This window comes from Corylus avellana, chromosome 2 (genome assembly GCF_965113065.1).
Source record: "Corylus avellana chromosome 2, dhCorAvel1.hap1.2, whole genome shotgun sequence".
In the NCBI taxonomy this organism is placed as follows: domain Eukaryota; kingdom Viridiplantae; phylum Streptophyta; class Magnoliopsida; order Fagales; family Betulaceae; genus Corylus; species Corylus avellana.
In genome coordinates, this window is record NC_142491.1 from 45,261,721 (window position 1) to 45,282,566 (window position 20,846).

General features: G+C 36.7%; 3 protein-coding genes across 9 annotated transcripts; 1 reads left to right on the forward strand and 2 right to left on the reverse strand.

The window, feature by feature from the left end:
* Nucleotides 1-4,388: 4,388 nt before the first annotated feature.
* LOC148587788 (ABC transporter A family protein) lies at nucleotides 4,389-6,833 on the reverse strand. The gene is made up of 2 exons (XM_088513941.1): nucleotides 6,633-6,833; nucleotides 4,389-4,809 (listed from the first exon to the last, which is right to left on the reverse strand). The coding sequence occupies exons 1-2, from the start codon at nucleotides 6,753-6,755 to the stop codon at nucleotides 4,714-4,716; spliced, it is 219 nt and encodes a 72-aa protein (XP_088370067.1). The 5' UTR covers nucleotides 6,756-6,833; the 3' UTR covers nucleotides 4,389-4,713.
* Nucleotides 6,834-6,992: 159 nt separating this feature from the next.
* Nucleotides 6,993-10,610, forward strand: LOC132191998 (GRF1-interacting factor 2). The gene is made up of 4 exons (XM_059607172.2): nucleotides 6,993-7,209; nucleotides 8,364-8,440; nucleotides 9,804-9,888; nucleotides 9,970-10,610. Exons 1-4 carry the CDS (start codon nucleotides 7,141-7,143, stop codon nucleotides 10,318-10,320), a joined length of 582 nt encoding a protein of 193 aa, XP_059463155.2. The 5' UTR covers nucleotides 6,993-7,140; the 3' UTR covers nucleotides 10,321-10,610.
* A 579-nt stretch (nucleotides 10,611-11,189) lies between these two features.
* On the reverse strand, nucleotides 11,190-19,128 carry LOC132182347 (RNA polymerase II degradation factor). 7 transcript variants are annotated; one of them, XM_059595621.2, is made up of 16 exons: nucleotides 18,675-19,128; nucleotides 17,342-17,392; nucleotides 17,027-17,254; nucleotides 16,598-16,696; nucleotides 16,442-16,497; nucleotides 16,145-16,256; nucleotides 15,679-15,858; nucleotides 14,970-15,236; nucleotides 14,110-14,322; nucleotides 13,806-14,009; nucleotides 13,583-13,708; nucleotides 13,167-13,472; nucleotides 12,965-13,063; nucleotides 12,325-12,851; nucleotides 12,176-12,226; nucleotides 11,190-11,547 (listed from the first exon to the last, which is right to left on the reverse strand). In XM_059595621.2, the coding sequence occupies exons 1-15, from the start codon at nucleotides 18,807-18,809 to the stop codon at nucleotides 12,193-12,195; spliced, it is 2,637 nt and encodes an 878-aa protein (XP_059451604.2). In that variant the 5' UTR covers nucleotides 18,810-19,128; the 3' UTR covers nucleotides 11,190-11,547; nucleotides 12,176-12,192. The 7 variants fall into 7 exon arrangements, with proteins under 7 accessions (XP_059451604.2, XP_059451595.2, XP_059451588.2 ...); XM_059595612.2 differs by having other exon boundaries at nucleotides 17,027-17,257; XM_059595605.2 differs by having other exon boundaries at nucleotides 17,027-17,263.
* Nucleotides 19,129-20,846: the final 1,718 nt, after the last annotated feature.

Below are 20,846 nucleotides of genomic sequence, written 5' to 3' on the forward strand. Positions count from 1 at the left end.
TGCTGTAATATCTACTGTGAGTAATAGTTAAAAAAATGTGTAGTTTATATAATATAATCTAGTCAAAGTCATCCGATAGGCTTTTAGACTAAAATAGTGACATATTCAAAAGTTTTATCTTAATATGGACAGAAATAAAATAATCAAATATAATAAACTTGCAGTCTGCGAAAGACGGTTCATTGCTCAAACATGAAAACTTTTATCACAGGCTTCACATAACAGTATTATGGTGTCATAGTAGCCAGCAATGATGAACAAACACAAAAGAACAATTTTGTGATAGCCGAGTAGCTAAAAAGTAGTGTAAAACACTATCTCTTTTAGTTTATTTTGATTTTTGGGTAGAAATTTGGGCTGGGCTGGGTTTTATAGTAGCTAAAGTGTCAATGACATAAAATTTTGGGTTTATTTTATAGGAGCTAGTGGAAAATTTGAGCATTAAAATATTTTTTCTTAAGAAATTTTTTTAAAAAAATGTCCTAGGGGCAGGCGCCCATGCCCACCCACGTGTGTATCCGCCACTGGGCTAAGAGGTATTCTATGTACACTATCCTTTTATACCATTTTATCATTCTTTAAATTTTTATTGAATTTTGAATCGATTACTACTAAATTTTAATTCAAATATAATTTTAAAAATTATGTCAATTTTGGAGACAAAAGGTGATAAAAATAATGGTGTATAGAATTGCTCTATTATATTAGAACCTCACCTTGAGACTATTTATTTATCTTTGATAGAGGTGTGTGAGTGTGACAAGATAAATGTTGTTGGTATCTTTTTGTGCAAGGCCAGCAACATCTCCATTTCATTTTTCATGTTAGATTTTACATATTTAATGGTATATATATATATATATATATATATATATATATATACACGTTATCACATTAAAAATAAAAAAGAAACAGTTAAACGGTGAGACTTTTTCTCATTTTTTTATTAGGAAAAATGAAATTTCTTATTGGGGCACTCAAAACGGTGAGACTTTGATGGTTACAAGCACCGTGAAACCCCCTTTGCCCTAAAAAAGAAAAGCACCGTTAAACCCTTTTGTGCCTCGGAAGACGAACAAGGTGAGCCCACATGGCCGTAGACGTGATGCGCTAACTAATTGTCTCGAAGATTGCCCTGTCTATTATAATATTACAGCCAACAAGTGGACCCTAAGGCCACTCGCTCACTCAACGCGTCAGATACCCCAAAAACAATCCAAGGGTCAACTCTGACGATTGCATCGTACGCCCTATCCAGTTAGTGAGTGTCCTGACAGGCGCGTCGACGAGCGCTTGTGTGATGGTGTTTGGATGTGAGGAAAATTAGAGGATTGAGATGTGGACAAGACATGAGGTGGGACTATGGATGACAAAAAGATGAAATTCTGGGAAATTTATATAATAATGACATTTTGATTGGAGTTGCATGGGAAAGGCAAAATAAAATAATAGTCCAAATATGAGAAACGACTTTAAGATGGTTACTGCTTGGATCTCATTGGCTGACCAAACGGTCGTTGATTTGCATTTGGTTTATATATAATTCTTAATGTTTGTTTTTGTATTATTATTATTATTTTTTAAAAAAAATAAAAATAAAAAATAAAAATTAGACCGAAAGATACTCAAAGGATGATATTCCTTATCAAGATTGACATGATAATATCCTATTCGTCCAGAATAATTGTAAACGCTTTCTCAAGTCTCAATTACAATTAAAATTGAGATTGGTCGTAATTTATTGACCAAATTACAACTGATTCAGATGAAATGATATATGCTGGCCTAGAAAAGGCCACAATAAAACGAAAAAGAAAATTGGTTTTTTTTTTTTTTTTGAGGAACATATTTAGTCTTTTTTATAATCTTATTATGATGACCCACTTCAAAAAATAATAAATTAATGCAAATGGGTTCCAATAAAATGAAGTTCCTGTTGAGATAGCTTGAAGTGCAAGTGATCTCCACACCTATCCTCTACAAAGAGTTGGTTGCATCGAGTTTAATTCCTGTTATGATTTTTGTCTAGCAACTCTTTTGATTGGTTTGGGACTTTGTTGTAATTTAGTTAATTTTTAATAAAATTTTATCTCACTTACACGCCAAAAAGAAGTGACACAACCACGTACTAACATTATTTGTGTGATCATATATATATTTGTAAGAAACCATTGATGTTGCCACTTTGGACAGAGGAAAATTGGAATAAGAAAGCATAGTGATGTATATATAAAGTAAGAGATATGAACGCAATCCTCAACAATGACTAATTCATTGACACCAATTGTGAGAGACAGAGGGAAGACACTAGACAGAGAGAGCAAAAAGAAGAAATTGATAGATCTTTCGAAGCAACTAGGTTCCCAAGGAAGATTGAGGAAACTTTATTATATTATACTATATCATATTATAAATATAGGTAGGCTATGGATGATGGATGGATGGATGGATGGGGCAAAGACGTGGCAGGTGAAGATATTAGAATCGATGAGAGAGGCAAAAAAACAACAGCTGGACAAGGCAAAAATGGGGTGTCCCCATCACTTGCACAAAGCAAACCCACTCCTCTTCTCTTCTCTCTTATCTCCTTTGTCTTCCAACTTTCAAACCCTGACGTCTAGTCCCACCCATTGATAATTGATTGATGCTCAATCACTCGGTCAGGAGGAAATGTCTGGTTTTTCTTTTTTTTGTTTTTTTGATGAGCTAATAATAACGAAGTTGCTGAGACAAAAAGGAGCCGTTTTCACTTTTCACCTCGGCATGCGAGCGAGCCCCATTACTTCTCGATTCTCGAATGTGCCTCCCGCCCCTGTCGTTTTCACCTCGGCACCGCCCTTCTTGTCGTTCTAAATAAAAATAAATATCAGATTTCACTTAAATTAAATAAATGATAAGTCAAAAAAAAAAAACCCCAAAAGAAAATATATATATATATATATATATTGGAACAAACCTTTCCAAACAATTAAGATCTTATTGTATGGAATGAGGAAGGCAATTGCAGTTTCTCTTAAGCTTCCCGAGCTCTACGACCCTTTGATATTATATTATTCTCCAATTCATGCATGTGAATATGTGATGCTTGAGAGAGAGAGAGAGAGTGAATTATACATGTCCCTCAGTAAGCAACAAGGCAATGACGACGGCATGGACCCCCTACTAAGCGAGTGCCAAGCTACCACCTCCAAAGAAACACAGCTTTAGTGGTACATTTATTTATTTATTTTTTCATTGTCAATGACTTATTTTATTGTGATGGTGCAAAAATCTGCAGGCCAATTTCATATTAAAGAAATATTTGAAATTAACTTGACGGGAAAGATTATTCAGGGTCACCGGCTCTGAAAATGGGAACAACATCATATTCAGATAATTATAGTAGATACGTAATTTTGTTTTTTCACTTTTTGAATGAACAAAAATACCTCTTTTACTATAATTAACTGTATATTTTCCAGTTGAAATAAAATGGAAAAGATCCTCATTCCTAAAAATGAGTGTTACCAATATACCCCGGGTGCAATGAAGGAGCGTGGTGCTCCCTTACACATTAATTGGTGGGTGGTGTAATTATTGGTATGGTAATAGCGGTATGAGTGACAACTTTGTGCTGTAATTTATTTACATATTGATGGTCAGAGGTCCAGGGAAGAAATTTACTCCTATCTTCTTCATGATTGTCAGTCAATTAATTAATGAAGATTTACCTCAAGATATAAAAATTGAAGATATTATTATGCGAGCCACCGAAGGCTCAAGCGAATTGCCCACGGCTATTCTGGGCCATTGCCATTGATGGGTAAGGAAAGCCTCAAGTCTTCCAAATGGAAGTCATATATTAAATCCCTCCAAAGAACTGAAATTAAGTCCATTATGTGTCACAAGCCCATGTCGAGGCTTTTGTGCAGTGAAGGCCCGAGGTTGGCAAAATGTTTTTGTGTATAAGAATTTGAGCCCAAAAGGCCACTAGGAACTTGAAGGAGTCCAATTAGGATTTCCTGCACTTAATTAGAGAATCCCGATCCGAAGGAGTCTCCAAGTTAATTTAAGCATCAATGTTCTATTTATGAAATATGAATATCTATCATTCTTCAAAATCAATGCTGCACCAGTGCACCCAACATAATTCTCCATGGAACAAAATTAAAAGCGTTTTTAAAATAAAGTGTTTTTAAAGGTGCAAAAAGCCTAAAAATAGCCAAAGTGCACTTTTAGCAAAGCTTTAAAATAAAACTTTTGGCCAAAAACTCTTTTTGACTTAAAAACTCTATTTCTCAAACCCATACAAGCTCTAAGGCCGGTAAAGAATGCAAATAAACTTAACTTCCACAATAATCTGCGATGGAGCTGAAGCCTACCATTTTAACAGCAGAGAAAGCAATATGTTAATACAAAATAGCTCCCAAGTGGAGACACCATGCGCATTTCAGAACTAAGTAACACAACCACCGCATACAAGGAGAATAACTCACAAAGACAATGCATCAGTTCTTGCAGATACCTACTGATTACAAAAACTATCACAAACACAATTTAACTGGTCTGACCATCCAAATTCAAATTCAAAGGAAATTTTCATCAACAGATCGTGTATGCTACAAGACAAGTTGTAATTATTCCCTAAGAGGGGAGGGGGGTAACCATTTGCATAGTAAGAAAAAACCATGCTTGGAGCCATAACATTAAATTGCAGTAGTGTGCCTCAAAGCACTACTCTGTCGTCCCCACATTTTCTGAAGTTCCACTTTCTTTCAACTTTTCCAAAGCCGAAATCCGTCTATCCAGTGACTCAGTGAGGCCATTCACCTGGAGAGAGAGATAGAGAGTCATAATTGAAAACCATATCCATGTTTTCTCACAGAAAAGAGAAACATTAAAGATCACAGTGCTTATTCTGGCCACCCAGTAAAATGCCTAAACAATGATCATATAGTTCATCCTTGAAAACCCAAGAAACCGTTATGACTGAAAATGGTAACGATCATGCTTTAGTTCTTGTCAACCAAAAAAGCATAAACTCTAATGCAAAATGAAAATGAAAGTTTTTCTTATCTGGATGATAGAAATCCTTTTTTTCTTTTTAGAGTTCAACTACAAATTTACTTGGAAAGATGGTTCCATGACAATTTATTGCAAACAATAACATAATTTGGCAAAACTGTCAAGATATTGAAGTGCTTCTTCAGTAATTTACTCCCATTTTATGTTTCCAGAAGTGATTCAATCTTGGGTTCCTCAGTGTATGAATGCAATGGCCTAGTATCATAGGTAGTGGCATGCTTTGATGACTCAAAAGAGTCACACGCTCTTAATAGCAAAGTTGTCAATTGCATAATCACATTAACACTAAAGTTGAATTTGGAAACGCTTTTTGATGCCTTTATACAGCCTGGAAGTACATGTAGTTCATGCATGTGTGCATGTATACGTAAGGAATGAAGGAGTACAATAGGAGCAGAATAAGGGAGTAGAAACAAACCTATGAGAAAAAAAACAAGAAGCTAACCACCAATGAGGCAAACTAAAAGACTTATTTTACAGTCAACTTTGACAAAACATAACAAGCAACATTACATACATAAGGAATGTTCCAAGATGGGCAAGGCAACAGCTGAAAATATTGCGGGAAGAACAGAAGAAAAAAATTGAAGCTTGCAACAAATAGAAGACACAGTCCTAAACAGCTTATTTATGAGAAAGAGGACAGCTAAAATCAAACTAAAACAGTTTGAATTCAGGCATTTACGATCATTCACTAGGCCAGGAAACTAGAAGGACAATTGAGCAACTGTGACTATGGAAACTTCTAAGCAACATCACTTGGTTTTGATTGACCTAATGTCCAACGTGTCCAAAACTCATAATCCATCCTATTCATCCAGCATTCTGTTTTCTCGTCCCTCGGACAAAGAAAAATACACCCTGAAACTAACCCAATTCCATTGGCTGATTGAGCACCATCACAGAAATGTCATAGCCACCCTAAAAATTATAACCCCCTAACTCCTCTAAGCAAGACCAACTCAACGCATGGCTCATTACTCATAAACACGAGGATCAAACCCACCCCCTCCCAAAAAAAAAAAAAAAAAAAAACCCTATTGTACTCGAAACTATTGTCTTTGTTGAACCATGACAAACAAACATTCACCACCACCAAGCCTTCTTCTACCAAACTAAACTCAATATGACATACACACTTCTCCCATATACTTCCGTTTTCATAACAATTCACATAACAATGCCTATCTGGAAGTAATTCGTGATGTAAAATCTCGATCTCTCAACCCATTTCCCCACCTATCCAGCCCATTCAGCTTGCTTCAAAACAAAGCATACCATCAATCCACATACTAATACAACTTTACATACAACAACATGCTAGGCATGTCCTCCAAATATTTGTAAATTAATGATCAATTAATTAACTATCCCCCACCCTCAAATTCCTTCGAATGTTTCAATATCCATATCGACGAAATGGGTTTTATGAATACTAAAATTCCGCATAAATATTCCGAAACCCACATTCAAAATCGAACGAGCAATCCAATATTTCATTCATATAGCAAAAGAATTCAAAGACCCGCTAAAAAAGGTGATTTTTTGCTTTGGTTGGTACCCAGTACCTGTTGGGAAATGGCCTCCTGGGCAACCTTGTAATCCCTGTGAAGAACGTAAATCCCCACAAACGAAGCCACTGCAGCTCCTGTGAAGAACGACGCCAATCTAACTCTCAGAACGTAACCCATTTTCCTCTTTCTAGTCCTCTCTCTGTCTCTCTCTCGGCACTGTCTCTTCTGATCTCTGATTCTTTGTAGCCCTTGTCTCGGTTTGTGATCAAAACGACAACGCAACAATTTTTAGAGTCTCTCAAACGACGCCGTATTAGAAAAAGCGTGTTTATCTTCTTTCTTTTTTTGTTTTTTTTGGTAAGTTAAGCGTATTCGTCTTGGACAGTTGGACGTAGTAAATTTTGCCTTGGCAACAGTGTTTTCTGGGGGAGTGTGGTGTTGAATAGAATATAGGATATAAATTGCGAGTGGGCCGAGTGGCACCTGTGGGGGTCCCATTGAAGTTCGTTTGTTGGAAAACTAGGGCAAAGGATTTTTTGTTGAGAGTAAAGAGAGAATAGAGATGCAGCAGTCACCACAAGTTTTTAATGGTACTCCCACTGCTAATATCACAACTGAGCAAATTCAAAAGGTATTCATAATTCTTGTGTTTGTGTGTGTGGGTGGGTGTAAGTGCATAGTTATGTATGTGTAAAATGTGTGCATGTTTTGTAAATAGGGTGTCTTAGGTATGCCATGTAATATGATAGAAGAAGTGTGAGAAAACTCAGAACCCAGTTGGCTTTTATATTGAAATTTGATTAGTCCTGTTTATATTTGTTTGTGGGTAGTTATTTTAGAAAGTGATCCGGGGGGGGGGGGGGGGGGGGGGGGGGGTGGGGGAGGGGAGGGTTGTGGTTGGTGGGGGTGGTTGAGAAGGAAATACATGAAACATTAAATTGATCCTGAAGTGTTTGATACATTGTGTAACTGAAATCTAACATCTTTCCTTGAGGGCTGGACAGTGTCTCACATGCAGTTCGACCAATTGCATTTTGATGACAAGGGGTAATTTGTGGTAGGCAAATGATATTTTTTCATTCCCCTCACCATCTCCTCTCTCTTGTTTGTTTTGTTTTTTTTTGAAAAAATCAAAATGTTGAAAGAGGGAAGATGGTGAGGGGAATGTATTGTAGCAACCCTCTTTGTGGTAATGTACATTTCATTGAAATACGCCCTGTGGTTGTGATTTATAGGGTCATATGGTTGATGCATAAAAAATGGCACCATAAGTTGATCAAGAGGTGCATTTTCACTGATAAACATGGTTATCTCAATGTATATGATTACATTAGAAGCAGCAATTTTCCCAAGTAATGCGAGTGTTTTTGCCATTCATCTTACAGGAATAGGTACCTGATACTTCCTTTGATGTTCTTATCTGCATTTGTTTTCAGTAGAATGCAGTATGCACCTTTGGTGGGCTTTCATATATTAACATGTTGTGAAGAGTGCTGTCTCTTCCCTTATTTAAAGTATCACGAATGGTTTTGACTATGGAAAGCTTGAATTATTGTTACTTTTATGCGTGTTGTTTAGGATTTGATCATGAATAAGGCTGGACAGATGTTTTCGGATGCAAGTTCAATTTGTTTGAACTAAAAAATTCGTTGATTTGATGGCATGATACCTTTATAGGAATTTGCACTATGCCTGACGTTGAACAGGAAAAAAAAAAAAAAAAAAGGAAGAAAAATGTCCTTTTACACTCATTTGTAGATGTTGATGTTCGTTTGCTTGGTGCAGTACCTGGACGAGAATAAAGAGTTGATTCTTGCAATAATGGAAAACCAAAACCAGGGAAAATTCGCCGAGTGTGCCCCGTAAGTGGTAAACTAACGGAATGTTCTTCTCTTGTTTGTGTCCAATATTCTTTCGTAATTCTGTTGTGAGTTGATTGCCTGATTGTTTTAGGTTAAACTTGAATTCCTTGAACTATATAAACTCATGTTTTTATTTGTGATACTGTCCCCCTTAACTTTTTCCACTTTCCATTTGCTCCTTTCTTTGATGAGAGTGAAGGACCAGATGGCTCGTTCTTGGACTGCCATCTGCTCCTTTCTGGATCCCTTCAATGGCTCATTCTTGGTGAAGCAATTATGTTGGATTGGTTGCAATGGGGGGTTAAGGAAAAGAAAATCTATTCTTCTATTGTGTGGGAGCAGCAGCATGTCGCTTCTGCACCACACCTTGCAACTTCTGTAGCCAGTTGAGCATCTGGCAGTTCTGAAGGGCAAATTGTGAATGAGTGTTAGTTTAGAGGGGTTAAGCAGCATACAAATCCTTTACTAACGTAAAATGCTCACTTAAAACTCTGAAGAGAGGTTCTATAATGAAATGTTATAGCATACGCAACAGTATGGTGTGCAGTTATTTTTAACTTGCATAGCTGATGCATGAATGAAAAAATCTTGCAATGAATATAGATATTTTTTTAACATGAAACTGCATCCCCATAAAATGAGATTGAACCTAGTTGTTGAGAGATGGTAAGTAGTGGAACGAGAAGGATGAGACTAGGAATGAATGCATTTGTTAGACATTAGATGTACGACCAATTGAACACTAAGTATGAAAGGGGGATGAGATTGTTTAGTAATGTTTAACAAAGACATCACAGCTTATGACCTAATAGATATGGCCATAAATTGGTTGCATGATCAAAAGGAACTAATGTAATACAGGTTACTGGGCTAAGATTTTCTTTGGTTGTACACCAATTTTTGTCAGTTTTGTGTATAATTTCCAGGAATTGGTCACTATATCAACAAAAATCATTGTAGTTATGACATTTGCGTGGAGTAACTCATGGTGAAAATTTGAATGTTATATGTCTTGTATTTCCATAAGATTACTATTTTAGTGTACCCTCCTGGCCGGTGCTTCAGCATCTGAACTGAGTGCTAGAATGTATGATGGCTTATCATCAACTTCACCATGAGTTCTTATAGTATTCATATCCATGAGTATCTTACAATTATATGGTGTTCTAGTATATCTCATTCAAAGCTGTATGCAAAATTATCAGGATTGGAATACTTAAATCTTTAATTTCTTGAGGATCAATATTTTTGCTTGGTTTTCCAACTTGAAGAAAAGAGATGAGAATTATGTTGGCTTATTATTTACTCACTGCTGACTTATCTTCCTGGGATCATCATCATATGACATTTGAAATGGTTTAAGGTACCATGCCCAGCTTCAGCAAAACTTGACGTATCTTGCTCAAATCGCTGATGCCCAACCACAGGCACCAACAATGCCTTCTCAGGTGAATTTGGCTCGTAAACATCCCCTTCCAAAACTAACCATTGACTAAGAAATTTTAGTAACCTCCTTGAAATGTTTGCAGATGCCCTCCCAGTCTACAATGCACCAAGGGCTTTTAATGCAGCACCCCCAGGCAACAATGTTTCAGCAACAAACAGGTCCCATAGCACCTAAGTTGCCTTTCCAGTTGAATGATCAGCATCAGTATCAGCATCAGCAGCAGCGTCAGCAGCAGCAGCAGCAGCAGCACCAACAATCAAAGTACCTCCAGCAACAGCAACTCATCCAAGGGCAGATGGGAGTAAGACCCGGTGGAACAAGTGGCAATTATCAGGCCATGCAGGCTGGCCTTGGAAACAATTTGTTTGGCATACAAGGAAGCAAGCAAGATAGCTCAGAGGCTGGTGCTGAAGATTTTGTCGGAAAGTTATAATTTCCTGTTTCTTCGTTTTGTTTTTTTCCTCAATTCCCCCACCCCTTGGGTTGCTACACCATCATCCCAGAGAAGTTGTATCTTGACACCGAGAGTAGTAGCAGATGGTGCGGGACGATGCTTTTGTGTAATCCTTTTTATCACCTAAAAAATTGGGGCAAAGCATTCCCCTTCATCTATTTGGGAAAACTCTACTTATACCCTGCAAACTGTCAAGCCTTTTAAAATGTTCACTCCAAAGTTTAAAAGCTTGCAATGTGAGTATTCAATGTATAAGTTTCTTTTATTCACGTCTTTTGTTATAATTTTTTTGTTAAATCTTAACGGAATAAGCAAAAATGACCAGATTATCCTTATTTATAAAATAAATAAAGTTAAGTGTGAAGAAAAAACAGAATGACCAGAACATTATCGTTTATAAAATAAAATAAAAAAACTCCACTCACAGCCACATTGAGCCTTTTTGTGGAGAGGAAGAGAGAATTAAATAATGGCCCAAGTTTTGAAGGGTGTCACAAGTATTATCTATCGTAAACTTTAATACCTTAGTCCTTCCATTTATTTTTTAAGCGGAAATTCATGTCTCATTGCTTAAAAAAGCCACACATCCCTTATGCTGCATATTTAAGCCAACTCAACATAATATTATTTTTACCAAAATCAATTAAATCCCATTCATCCTTTCTCTCCAAATCACACAAACAAGTTCTTACGAGTTCCTTTCTTGTCATTATCTTCCACAAACCACGAGCGCGCACACTTCTTGTGATTGTGGGACTCGAAAGTGAAGTTAATTCAGCTTAAGCTGCATCAACTTCACTTGGGGACCATGGAAGCTACAAACAGCAACTGCATTTTACATACTTGGAAAGCGCAAAGAGAATCAGCCAATGAGTATAAGTTATCAGATGCACTGATGCAATTGTGTGCATGAATATCATTGTCGAGGGTAGAGTCTTGTTTTGAGTAAGATAAACACTCACAAATGCATGTTGTAATTCCGACAATACGAAGAAAATGGAAAATAAATCAAAGCAAACCGATTTTTTTTTTTTTTTTAAAAAAAAAAAAAAAAAAAAAAAAAAGGGTAAAAATTTCAATCAGTACGCTGACAATTCAATCAGCGACAACACATTCTATTGCAAAACCGGTATCCATCCCCAAATATCCCAATCTGCACTGGTGCATAATCCTGATCAAGAGATTATCCACATAATTCCACGTCTCCTGTCAGCAGAAAAAAAGATATTGATTAAGTGCCATAGTTCGGTTGCATTCAGATCTACCAGCATTAAACTCAGAAATCTCCTTGAGGCATGTAAAATTACTATTGCTAAATCTACTCCAGAACGTATGGGTTACAGCGTACTCAAAACTCATTAAAGGAAAGAACATTTTCAACTTAAATAACTGGGAAACAAGACCAAGATTTGTGTAGTAATTTGAAATGTGTTTGCACTATGCCCCACAAAATGATGGGAGATGCAATTTGGGCCATCTATCTAAATAAGCTTAATAGAATCAAATATTTGCATATATTGGCAAACGAAATATCTTTCCATGCCACGAAAAAGGCATATGAGATACCATCCCATTATTATCCAACATCTAGATGATGGCTGATACAATGAGCTGCACCTCTTTATATTTTTAACCTTATTTGCAACATAAGCAGGAACTAAAATGATTGATTATCTGATCAAATCATTGATGACTCAGAAATCACAGTATTTCAATTATCCATACCTTAATCAGGTTGTTTCAAAATCACAACAATTAGAAGAACAGCTAACGTAAAAATTCAAAATGATTATACAAGGAGACTCTCATGCAAACGCATTTCAAATTTACTTACCAAAAAAAGTGTACTTACTATCTTCTGGAAGTAAATGCAGCTCCAGACATCCTGTCAAGGTAATACACAATTAGCTCAATAACTTTCAATAACCATTTACCCAGGTATAAAATTAAATTTGCAGCCTGCTAGAAGTTTTTTAGCTATACCTGCCCTGCTGTTTTCCAACAAAATTCAAGTTAGTTCTCCCATTAGCTGAGCCTGTGCTTTGGGTATTGCTCAAACTTGATCTATTAAGATTTGATCCATTTCCAACAGTCAAAAATGCAGATTGCATAGGCCTGCTTTCAGGGCCATTCATTTCCCGAGGATCTTTAGATTTGCTCAAAATTTTTATATTTGAAAGACCTCTAGGAAAACCAAAACCAACACCATTTGGTTGCTGATTCGGCATTGCAGAAAACTGTGGTGGCTCATCAGATGAAGTTGAAGGAGATATGACCGCATACTCCTTCAAGGCTGTCTTGTCATTATGTAAAGTTTTTGACTCGATGGATGGAACCTTTTTCAGTCGGTGAGGTTGCGCCACTGGAGTAACAGCCATAGAAGGCACAAATGAAGTGTAAGGAGATGATGCTTTAGCTGCAGCTGCAACTTTGGCAAGAGCTGCTTCAGCTGCTATCATTTCTTGAGCTCCTTCCCGAAGCTGAATATAGTCGCCCTCAATCACAAATAGCTGATATCACATTTCAAGGCTCAGATTTGATTATATATCTATATCAACCAAAAGAAAATAAACATGTGTGTGCACACGTGCCCGTGTGCATGCTGAAATTCCAATAAACTTACTTCAGGGTGACCAACCACAAATTCATCAAGCTTCCCATATTTTTTCTTGTAATCATGCCAGTGTAAAGGTGCAAGCATCTTGCCCAGCCTATTTGGTAGCTGTACACAATTAACAAATATAATCAAGTCAACCAATTTTAAATAAATAAAAAGTAGCATGCTTGCTAACATGGCCTAACAGTTTATAAGTAAACGCACTAACCGTTGAACTGATCCGAATTCGACCACCGGCAGTTGTGCGAACTATGCAAGCCAACAGTGATCTTTCATCAAGAAGAGCAGGCTCTGAAGTCTTTCCTACTGTCAGTGTATTTTCCTGCCGAGTTGAGACAAATGATTCAGACAAGCCTGCACCAGTGGCATTGTTTACAGCAGTTTCACTGAGATTAACAGATTGGATCGAGGCATCAGATGATGATGGGTTGGCAGCAGAACTTAATTGTTCTGCAGTTGAAACTTGGCCCTCTAGCCCATGATTAGTTGAAGTCAGAACACTCGGCTCCTGCGCCTGTTCAAGTACAAGAGAAGCTCAATCACTGTCATACTTGCCAGCTGCTCAATAGAGTAACCAGGCTGACCCCATAATAACAAAAATAACTGGAACAAGTAATGACAAACCTTGTTTTCACTTTTCTGGTCAAGAGTATCCAATCTTAAGGCATCACGAAACTGGGAAGAAATTTGTTGGAGGCTCAGATCAGTTTGGGGGGTAACCAGGTAACCTCTGTCAATTGACTCAAGAACCTGAAACAGAATTTTTGGTGGTTCTAGTCAATATGGCATGTAAAACCAAACAACTGCATATTAATAATCAGGACATTAACAACTTCATTCACAAAACCTGTGCTTCCCCGGTTGATGACATGATACCAGAATCAGTCTTTGCCCCTTGGCTAATATGAACATCCAGATAGTCTTGACGAAGAGCCAGTCCATTAACAGAAATTTCATAGTTGTAGTTCGCCTCTGATCTCATTGGATTTTGGTCAACTTGGGATGGTTGGATTTCATTCTGTGTAGATATCTGAGAACCCTCTGATACAGACTGAAACCAAAAAAAAAAAAATGATGAACAAATTTCAGATAACATGAGTGACACTGAAACATTCAACAAGAACAGAAAAGATGTTTTCATTTATCAAAACCTGTTGGTTCTGCCACTGTTGGAGGGAACCCATTGCTGGTATTGAGTGAAAATGTCCAACATGAGATGGAGGCCCGTGTGACGGCACAGAATGGGGAACCCCTTGTTGATGCATAACATATGGATGCAAAGCAGTCACTTGTCCAGATGGGAGGTAGGTAGGCATTGCAAGCAGAGATGATGGAGCAATTGGTACAACAGGAACATGTTCGGTCTAAAAATAAACACACAAGGATATGAAATGCTATGTAGACATCTTTGAAATTACTATTTCACACACACAAGCACACAATAATCATATATATTATCAGTTGAACACCAAAAAATCTGTTTTCTGAAGCTATGAGGTTATCGGAGAAGTAAGTATTCCAGTGTTATAAGATACATTTCCACAAGCATTTCCATTTTATAATATACACTTCCTTCAAATTACATTTATAACATCAACAAAGACCACCCTTACCCATTCCTCTGCAACACCAACTACAAAATCTTTATCATTTTTCCCCTTCCAGTAGAGAAATGCTTCACTTACAAATTTTCTCCCCAAAAGTTGATCCTCAAGTGATGTGTCACCATCACTTGTGATCTATTATTTTGGAAAATGTGTAACCATCTCAAAGAATGATGACACATCACTTCGGAACCAACTTTTGGAAAGAAAATTTGGTAAGTGTATCACTTCTCTCAATCGTAAGGTCCATTCGATTAATTATCAAAGAAAGGAATGTTATCCACTTTGTGTGTCCAATATACATAGTTCTACCAATAAGACTTCGCAGCATAAAATGCTCATTGAGAAAAAGGCACTATTTTTTTATATAGATAAATAACAATGACAAACCAAAAAGTGCAATTTACCTGGGTTGATGCATTGTCAGTTGAAGCAAAAGATGAAACATTATCTGAACTCCCATTTGGAAGGGCACCAGAATTTCCACCCGATGTACCACCTCTATTGCCGTCTAGTTGGTTTCCATTGCTCTGTACAAACTGAGATACGTCACTTGAATTTGTTTGGGATAAACGCGACTCACCATTGTAAGTTCCACTCCTTTCCCGTGCATCAGCCAGCTCAAGATGGAGCTGTTGTATCGTATGCAGATGAAGTCTTTCCATCTCTGCAAACTAACCAAAAACCCAAAAAGACACAATAAATAAAATTGTATATCTACCTTATGTAAAATAAGGTCCCTCCTTAACCCCCAAAAAAAAAAAAAAACAAAAAAACAAAAACAAATAAATCAAAATCATAGACACAAACAGATTACACTAGGCAGAAATTAAACCGCATTGTATTTCATCCATTTCAGCATATATTAGTCAACAAAAGCTGACCTAAGTATCACTGAGAAATGTACAGAGTAATGAAATTCAAAAGGTCAACCACAGAGATCCAATATAAAGCTAATAAGAAAAAGATAGAATAATATACATTTACGCATTCATGTGCATCCACATATAAGACAACCTGTCTTTGACAATCCAAAGATAGGTTTAAACTGATTTGAGCATCCTCACAAATCAACGCACTCTAAAACTGCAAAATAGAATCCAAAAGCAAGCTAACCTGTCTTTGACAACCATGCCACAGCTGGTTATATTGTTCAGTACGTTCACGCAATTCAGCTTGTAAAGAATGGTTAGTAGTTGATTGCAAGGCATCCATCTCCTGAACACGAGTAATCCAAGCTTGGGCTTCCCTCAATTGTTCATCTTTATAGAGAATGGCTTCTTGAGCAACCCTATGCTGCAAGATTAGATCATTATCAGGCAATGAACATCTGAAGCAATGGCAAGTATAAGATAGCTTCCAGGAGGATAGAAAAAGGAAGAAAAATTAAAACCTGACCATTATCTGTTGTTTTAAGCTAACATTTTCCAAAGAATAACATTTATCATCATATAGTTAGGAAACTTTGAACAAGAACACAATGCTTTAATCAACATATATGTAGTACCTAGAATGCTTGAAGTTTTAACTTTCACTTCAATATGACAACAGAAGTACACACCATAAATGCAAATATACAGACCTGTTCCTGCAATTCAATAAGCTGTCTCTCTTTCTCTTGAATATGTTCTTGAATGTCGCGCATCTGCTTTATATGTTGGGCTCTTTCAGCTTCAGAATGATCGCGTTCTCTTCTGCAACATTTGTTCAAAATGTTCAAACCTCCACTTTCAAAACTGGGAATAAATAGTAGAGTTGCAATATAACATATAATTGAATAGAAAATGACTAAAGGCATAAAACACATATACATGCATTTACAAACTGAAAGAAAAAGGGCTAGAGCACAAAATACATGTGTTAGGCATACAATTCGCACCTGAAGGATGCTAGTTCTTGATTTTGTTCTCTCAGAAGGTCCTCTTTAGCCCAGGCCTACCCAGTCAATATAAGGGAAAGTTATTTAAGAAATTTTTATAGCACCTTACCCAAAGGAATAAAGAACACACAAAAAACAAGCAAGCACTCAACAAACCGCTTCATTGTCCAATTTAATTGCATGCAGCTCCCTATCTTTCTCTTCCATCTTCCTTTCCAATTCGCGTATAGCCTGTTCCCTTTCATGCAGTTGCTCCTGCCAAAATAAACCCAAAATTTATAAGTGCAGGCAATAATTGGCCGTTAATATCCTATTCAGGAACCTGCTCCCAGAGATCAAAGGCTGTTATCAACATGTAATTTTAAAAGAATAGATTTCTTTAAAGCTCACAACAGTTCACATATGACTTCACATGAAAAATTGTGCATGCCAGATTTATCACATAATCACATTGACAAATGAAGACATGAATTGTTACTCTCTACAACTACCTTGACAAGACAAAATCCTTTCTCAAGTTTCACTCCAGAAATAATGTTATTATAAGCTTCTTACAAATATAAATCCAAATTTGGAAGGTCAAACCTGAAGCTTGGCAGCAGCATTAGCATGCTCTTTGATCTGAGCATCGAAGTTGCTTTGCATTCCCATCATCTCAGATCTTGCAATCATTTGAGCTGTAAGTTCAATCTCAGTCCGTTGTAATTCCTCTCTTTGTCTAGTAACATTATGAAGTCTCTGTGGCAAAAGGTCTTCATCTAAGCTACCATCCACTGTGATTGAACAGAAGTCGACATCAAGCGGCTCTCTTCCCTGCTGCACCTTGATAGAACAGCAAATCATTTTTATTTTAAATAACTCCTCAACATCACAATGTATTTCCAGTATCAGAACCCTTACCTCATATATAGTTCTCTCATCTGATTGCCCTAACTTCGATCGTTCCAACTCCTGTGCATCAGAAAATGCCTAATTATGAACAAATAATTAACTCTCAAACTTCAAATCCTTATTTTATAACAATCCCCAATGCTCAGTTGACTACCTTAAATGGTGTAGGAAACGGGACAAGATAGATTTCAACCCTCAGACTATTTCATTATTTCTGATCCAGGAAAAACTGGAAGATATTCTCTTTATCTTTTCCTCCACTTTCCTAAATTTCAATGAAGAGTAACTTCAGAAGTTCTCCTTCCATTCCCCCTCCATCAATGTATCAACACACAGTTTTTTTGGTTTTCAAGGAGTTTGGCAAAGCTCAACTCCACTAAATCAAAATAGCATAATATTGTCTTTTGAGCACAGTAACCCAATGTCTTCTCCTAAATAACAAAGCGAACACAATATTTTCATTTCTTTTCTCTCCCTCAATTACTTCAAGCCCAAGTTCCTAACACACTACTTTTTTGTTCCACTATATTGCCCGCAGTTATATTACCATAGAACATTTCCAACTAATGTCCCAACTTATGATGATGCTTCATTAGCTCGCTCAATGACAACATGTCTTTTAAGAAGATGAGATCAAAGCTTTAATTCACGAAAGCTTATTCATGGTTTAGGCACTAGGAAATATAGTCCGTTCAACTTAACATTAAAACAAGATCATCAGGCTCAGAAACAATGAGATATTCGTAGTTAAGCAACAAAAGCTCAATGACAACATGTCTGTTAAGAAGATGAGATCAAAGCTTTAATTCACAAAATCTTATTCATGGTTTAGGCACTAGGAAATATAGTCTGTTCAACCTAACGTTAAAACAAGATCATCAGGCTCATAAACGATGAGATATTCGTAGTTCAGCAACAAAATCAAGCCTAAAAGCTGAAACTCTGAAATTCAAACCTTTTTCTCACTAAGAGCAGAAATGTGATAGATTTTTTTTTTCTTTATTTTTTTAACTTGATGCCCATAATTTTTTTTTACAAACACACGCAAATCATTGAACTTATGCGTATGTTGGTTGCTAAGAAAACCAACGAAAAGCATTTTAACACAACGAAAAGTGATCCATAAACCATAAACCATAAACCCTAACCCTAATCTTCAAGTGGGCTGTTGAGAAACTCAATCAGTGACAAGTATAGCAAGCAAAGCTGTCACTTTCTCTAATCCCCAACATTAATGTCTAAAACCCTAAATTTCTACTTCAGTTTCCGTTTCCTATCCCCACATTTTCTCGGAACCCAAACAAGCCCCAATGCCACACAAGAGTTTCAACGAGACCAGTACCTCGTCCCCGGCGTTCCGATGCTCCGAGATGGCGCGCCACTCTTTGCGGTTTGACGCCGACGACGACGATGACGGTGGCTGGGACATCGGTAGACGCACGGCGGCGGAGGCGGCAACTCCGGCCGATACCTCCATTGGAATCAAAAGCTCCGAGTCAGCTCCAACTCTCTCTCTCTCTCTCTCTCTCTCTCTCACACACACACACACACACAGAAAACCCTAGGTTTCTAGAGGACCCGAAAGAAACCCTAGAAATGGAGAAATTTACGATGGAGGGACTTGAACCAAAACTGAAAAGGCAACGAAAGGGAGGGTGCCAGGGTGGTGGGGGTAATAGGGGTGGCGGAGATTGGGGGTTTGGGATTTGAGGTTTTGGAGGGGTCGGAGTGTAATTAGTGAAGAGTTCGACGTGAGAGAGAGTGATAGAGCCAGAGAGGTGATTGGGCGTGAGAAATTTCGACCCAACTGAGGCTCCCGCCATTTATAGGGCAGCTTTATCACCTGGTCGTGACAGGCTCACGCGTTTTGGTGTCGCGTGCATCTTACATTCTAGTCTGGCTTTTGGTTTTTTTTTTTTTTTTTTTTCTTTTTTATAGATTGCTAATTGACATAGATTTTCAATCAATTTTATTATTGATAGGTTTTCTTGTCAAGATTGATTGACTTGTATTATGATAACCTTATATTGGATTTATGTAAACACTATTTTTTAGTCATTTTATAATTTATATTATGGTACCTTTATATGAGATAATTGTCATTTCATACTTAATTGTACTTATCAACAAATTATTAAGACTTCCGGCTCGCTTAGGTATTCGATTTTTTTTTTTTTACTCAACTGAACTTAAAATTATAAATATTAATAAAAATAAGGGTTAAATGCTAAAAAAATTTCTTTAAGGTTTGAACTCTTTATTTTTTGTCTCTTAAATTTTTATTTTTATCATATGAGGTACTTGTAGTTTTCATAAAGATAAAAATGGTATTGATAAAAATAAGGGTTAAATGCTAAAAAAATTTATTTAGGGTTTTAACTCTTTATTTTTTGCCTCTTAAATTTTTATTTTTATCATAGGAGGTACCTATAGTTTTCATAAAGATAAAAATGGTATCTCCATTAAAATTCCGTTTAAAACTTAGCGGATCGTCACGTCAGTACCAATCAAATTGAGCCACATATCCTATAATTAATTTTTTGATTTTTTTTTTTAAATATTAAAAATATTAAAAAATTATTTTTTTTCAAGAAATTAAAAATTTTGGGGGCTTTCCGGTTTGGGGCCCCCAAACTGCCATTTTTCAGCGAGGCTTGATGCAGTTCGTCGGTGGATTTGTCCATGGTGCCGTAGATGTAGTCACCCAGTGGCATGAAACTTTCGGATTTGTCCATGGTGCCGTAGAAAACTGCTTGGGGATGATGAACTCCTTTTATGAGTTGACGGGAAGGGGCAGAACACCTGGTCATTGGAATCCGAAAATTGTAGCATCTCATATTTTCTCCTGTGTGTTCAACAATGTTTCTGGTTTAGAATAGTAAATGTCTCTCATTCAAAAGTATGACAAGTATTGTATTAGCATTACCTAATAAAATCCAATCGTTCCTCCATAGAAGAATCCGGTTTTGGTATTAAGGTTATTTGGGATGCAAGCTTCATACTTCTGGTTAACTGCAATATTTCCACCTAGAGTTTCCAAATTATCGACTTGTATGACTACATCTACGGCACCATGGACAAATCCACCGACGAACTGCATCAAGCCTCGCTGAAAAGGGCAGCCAGATGGGGTGGCCTCCAAAGGGGAAATTTTTCTCCTTTTTTTTTAAAAAAAAAAAATAATAATAATTTTTTAATATTTTTAAATTGAAAAATTAATTATGTGACGCATGGCGCAATTTGATTGATACTGAAGTGATGTTCCGTTAAGTTTTAAATGAAATTTTAACGGAGGTATCATTTCCGTCTTTATAAAAATGACAAAGTTTTTCTTCAAACTAGGTTGGAGGAATTTCCTTACGTGTCCCTTTTTTTAATAACAAGTGAGATGCTCATGAGTTTTTACTCAAATTTATTTCAACTTTGTCTATACTATTAAAAAAACATGTGCATCTCACATGTTCAATTGACACATGTTATTTTTATAGACTATGTTAGAGGAAATTCTTCCGAC

Bases quoted from the DNA above. Each gene is read 5' to 3' on its own strand.
- LOC148587788 (XM_088513941.1), bottom strand. From the start codon at position 6,755: ATGGGTTACGTTCTGAGAGTTAGATTGGCGTCGTTCTTCACAGGAGCT. The intron at 4,810-6,632 runs GTACTGGGTACC...CTCTCTCTCCAG, and splicing joins AGGAGGCCATTTCCCAACAG to GTGAATGGCCTCACTGAGTC.
- LOC132191998 (XM_059607172.2), top strand. From the start codon at position 7,141: ATGCAGCAGTCACCACAAGTTTTTAATGGTACTCCCACTGCTAATATC. The intron at 7,210-8,363 runs GTATTCATAATT...TGCTTGGTGCAG, and splicing joins CAACTGAGCAAATTCAAAAG to TACCTGGACGAGAATAAAGA. The intron at 9,889-9,969 runs GTGAATTTGGCT...AAATGTTTGCAG, and splicing joins CACCAACAATGCCTTCTCAG to ATGCCCTCCCAGTCTACAAT.
- LOC132182347 (XM_088513449.1), bottom strand. From the start codon at position 18,809: ATGGAGGTATCGGCCGGAGTTGCCGCCTCCGCCGCCGTGCGTCTACCG. The intron at 16,498-16,597 runs GTTTGTTGAGTG...TTGACTGGGTAG, and splicing joins TTAAATTGGACAATGAAGCG to GCCTGGGCTAAAGAGGACCT. The intron at 13,473-13,582 runs GTTTGTCATTAC...GTACTTGAACAG, and splicing joins ACCAGAAAAGTGAAAACAAG to GCGCAGGAGCCGAGTGTTCT.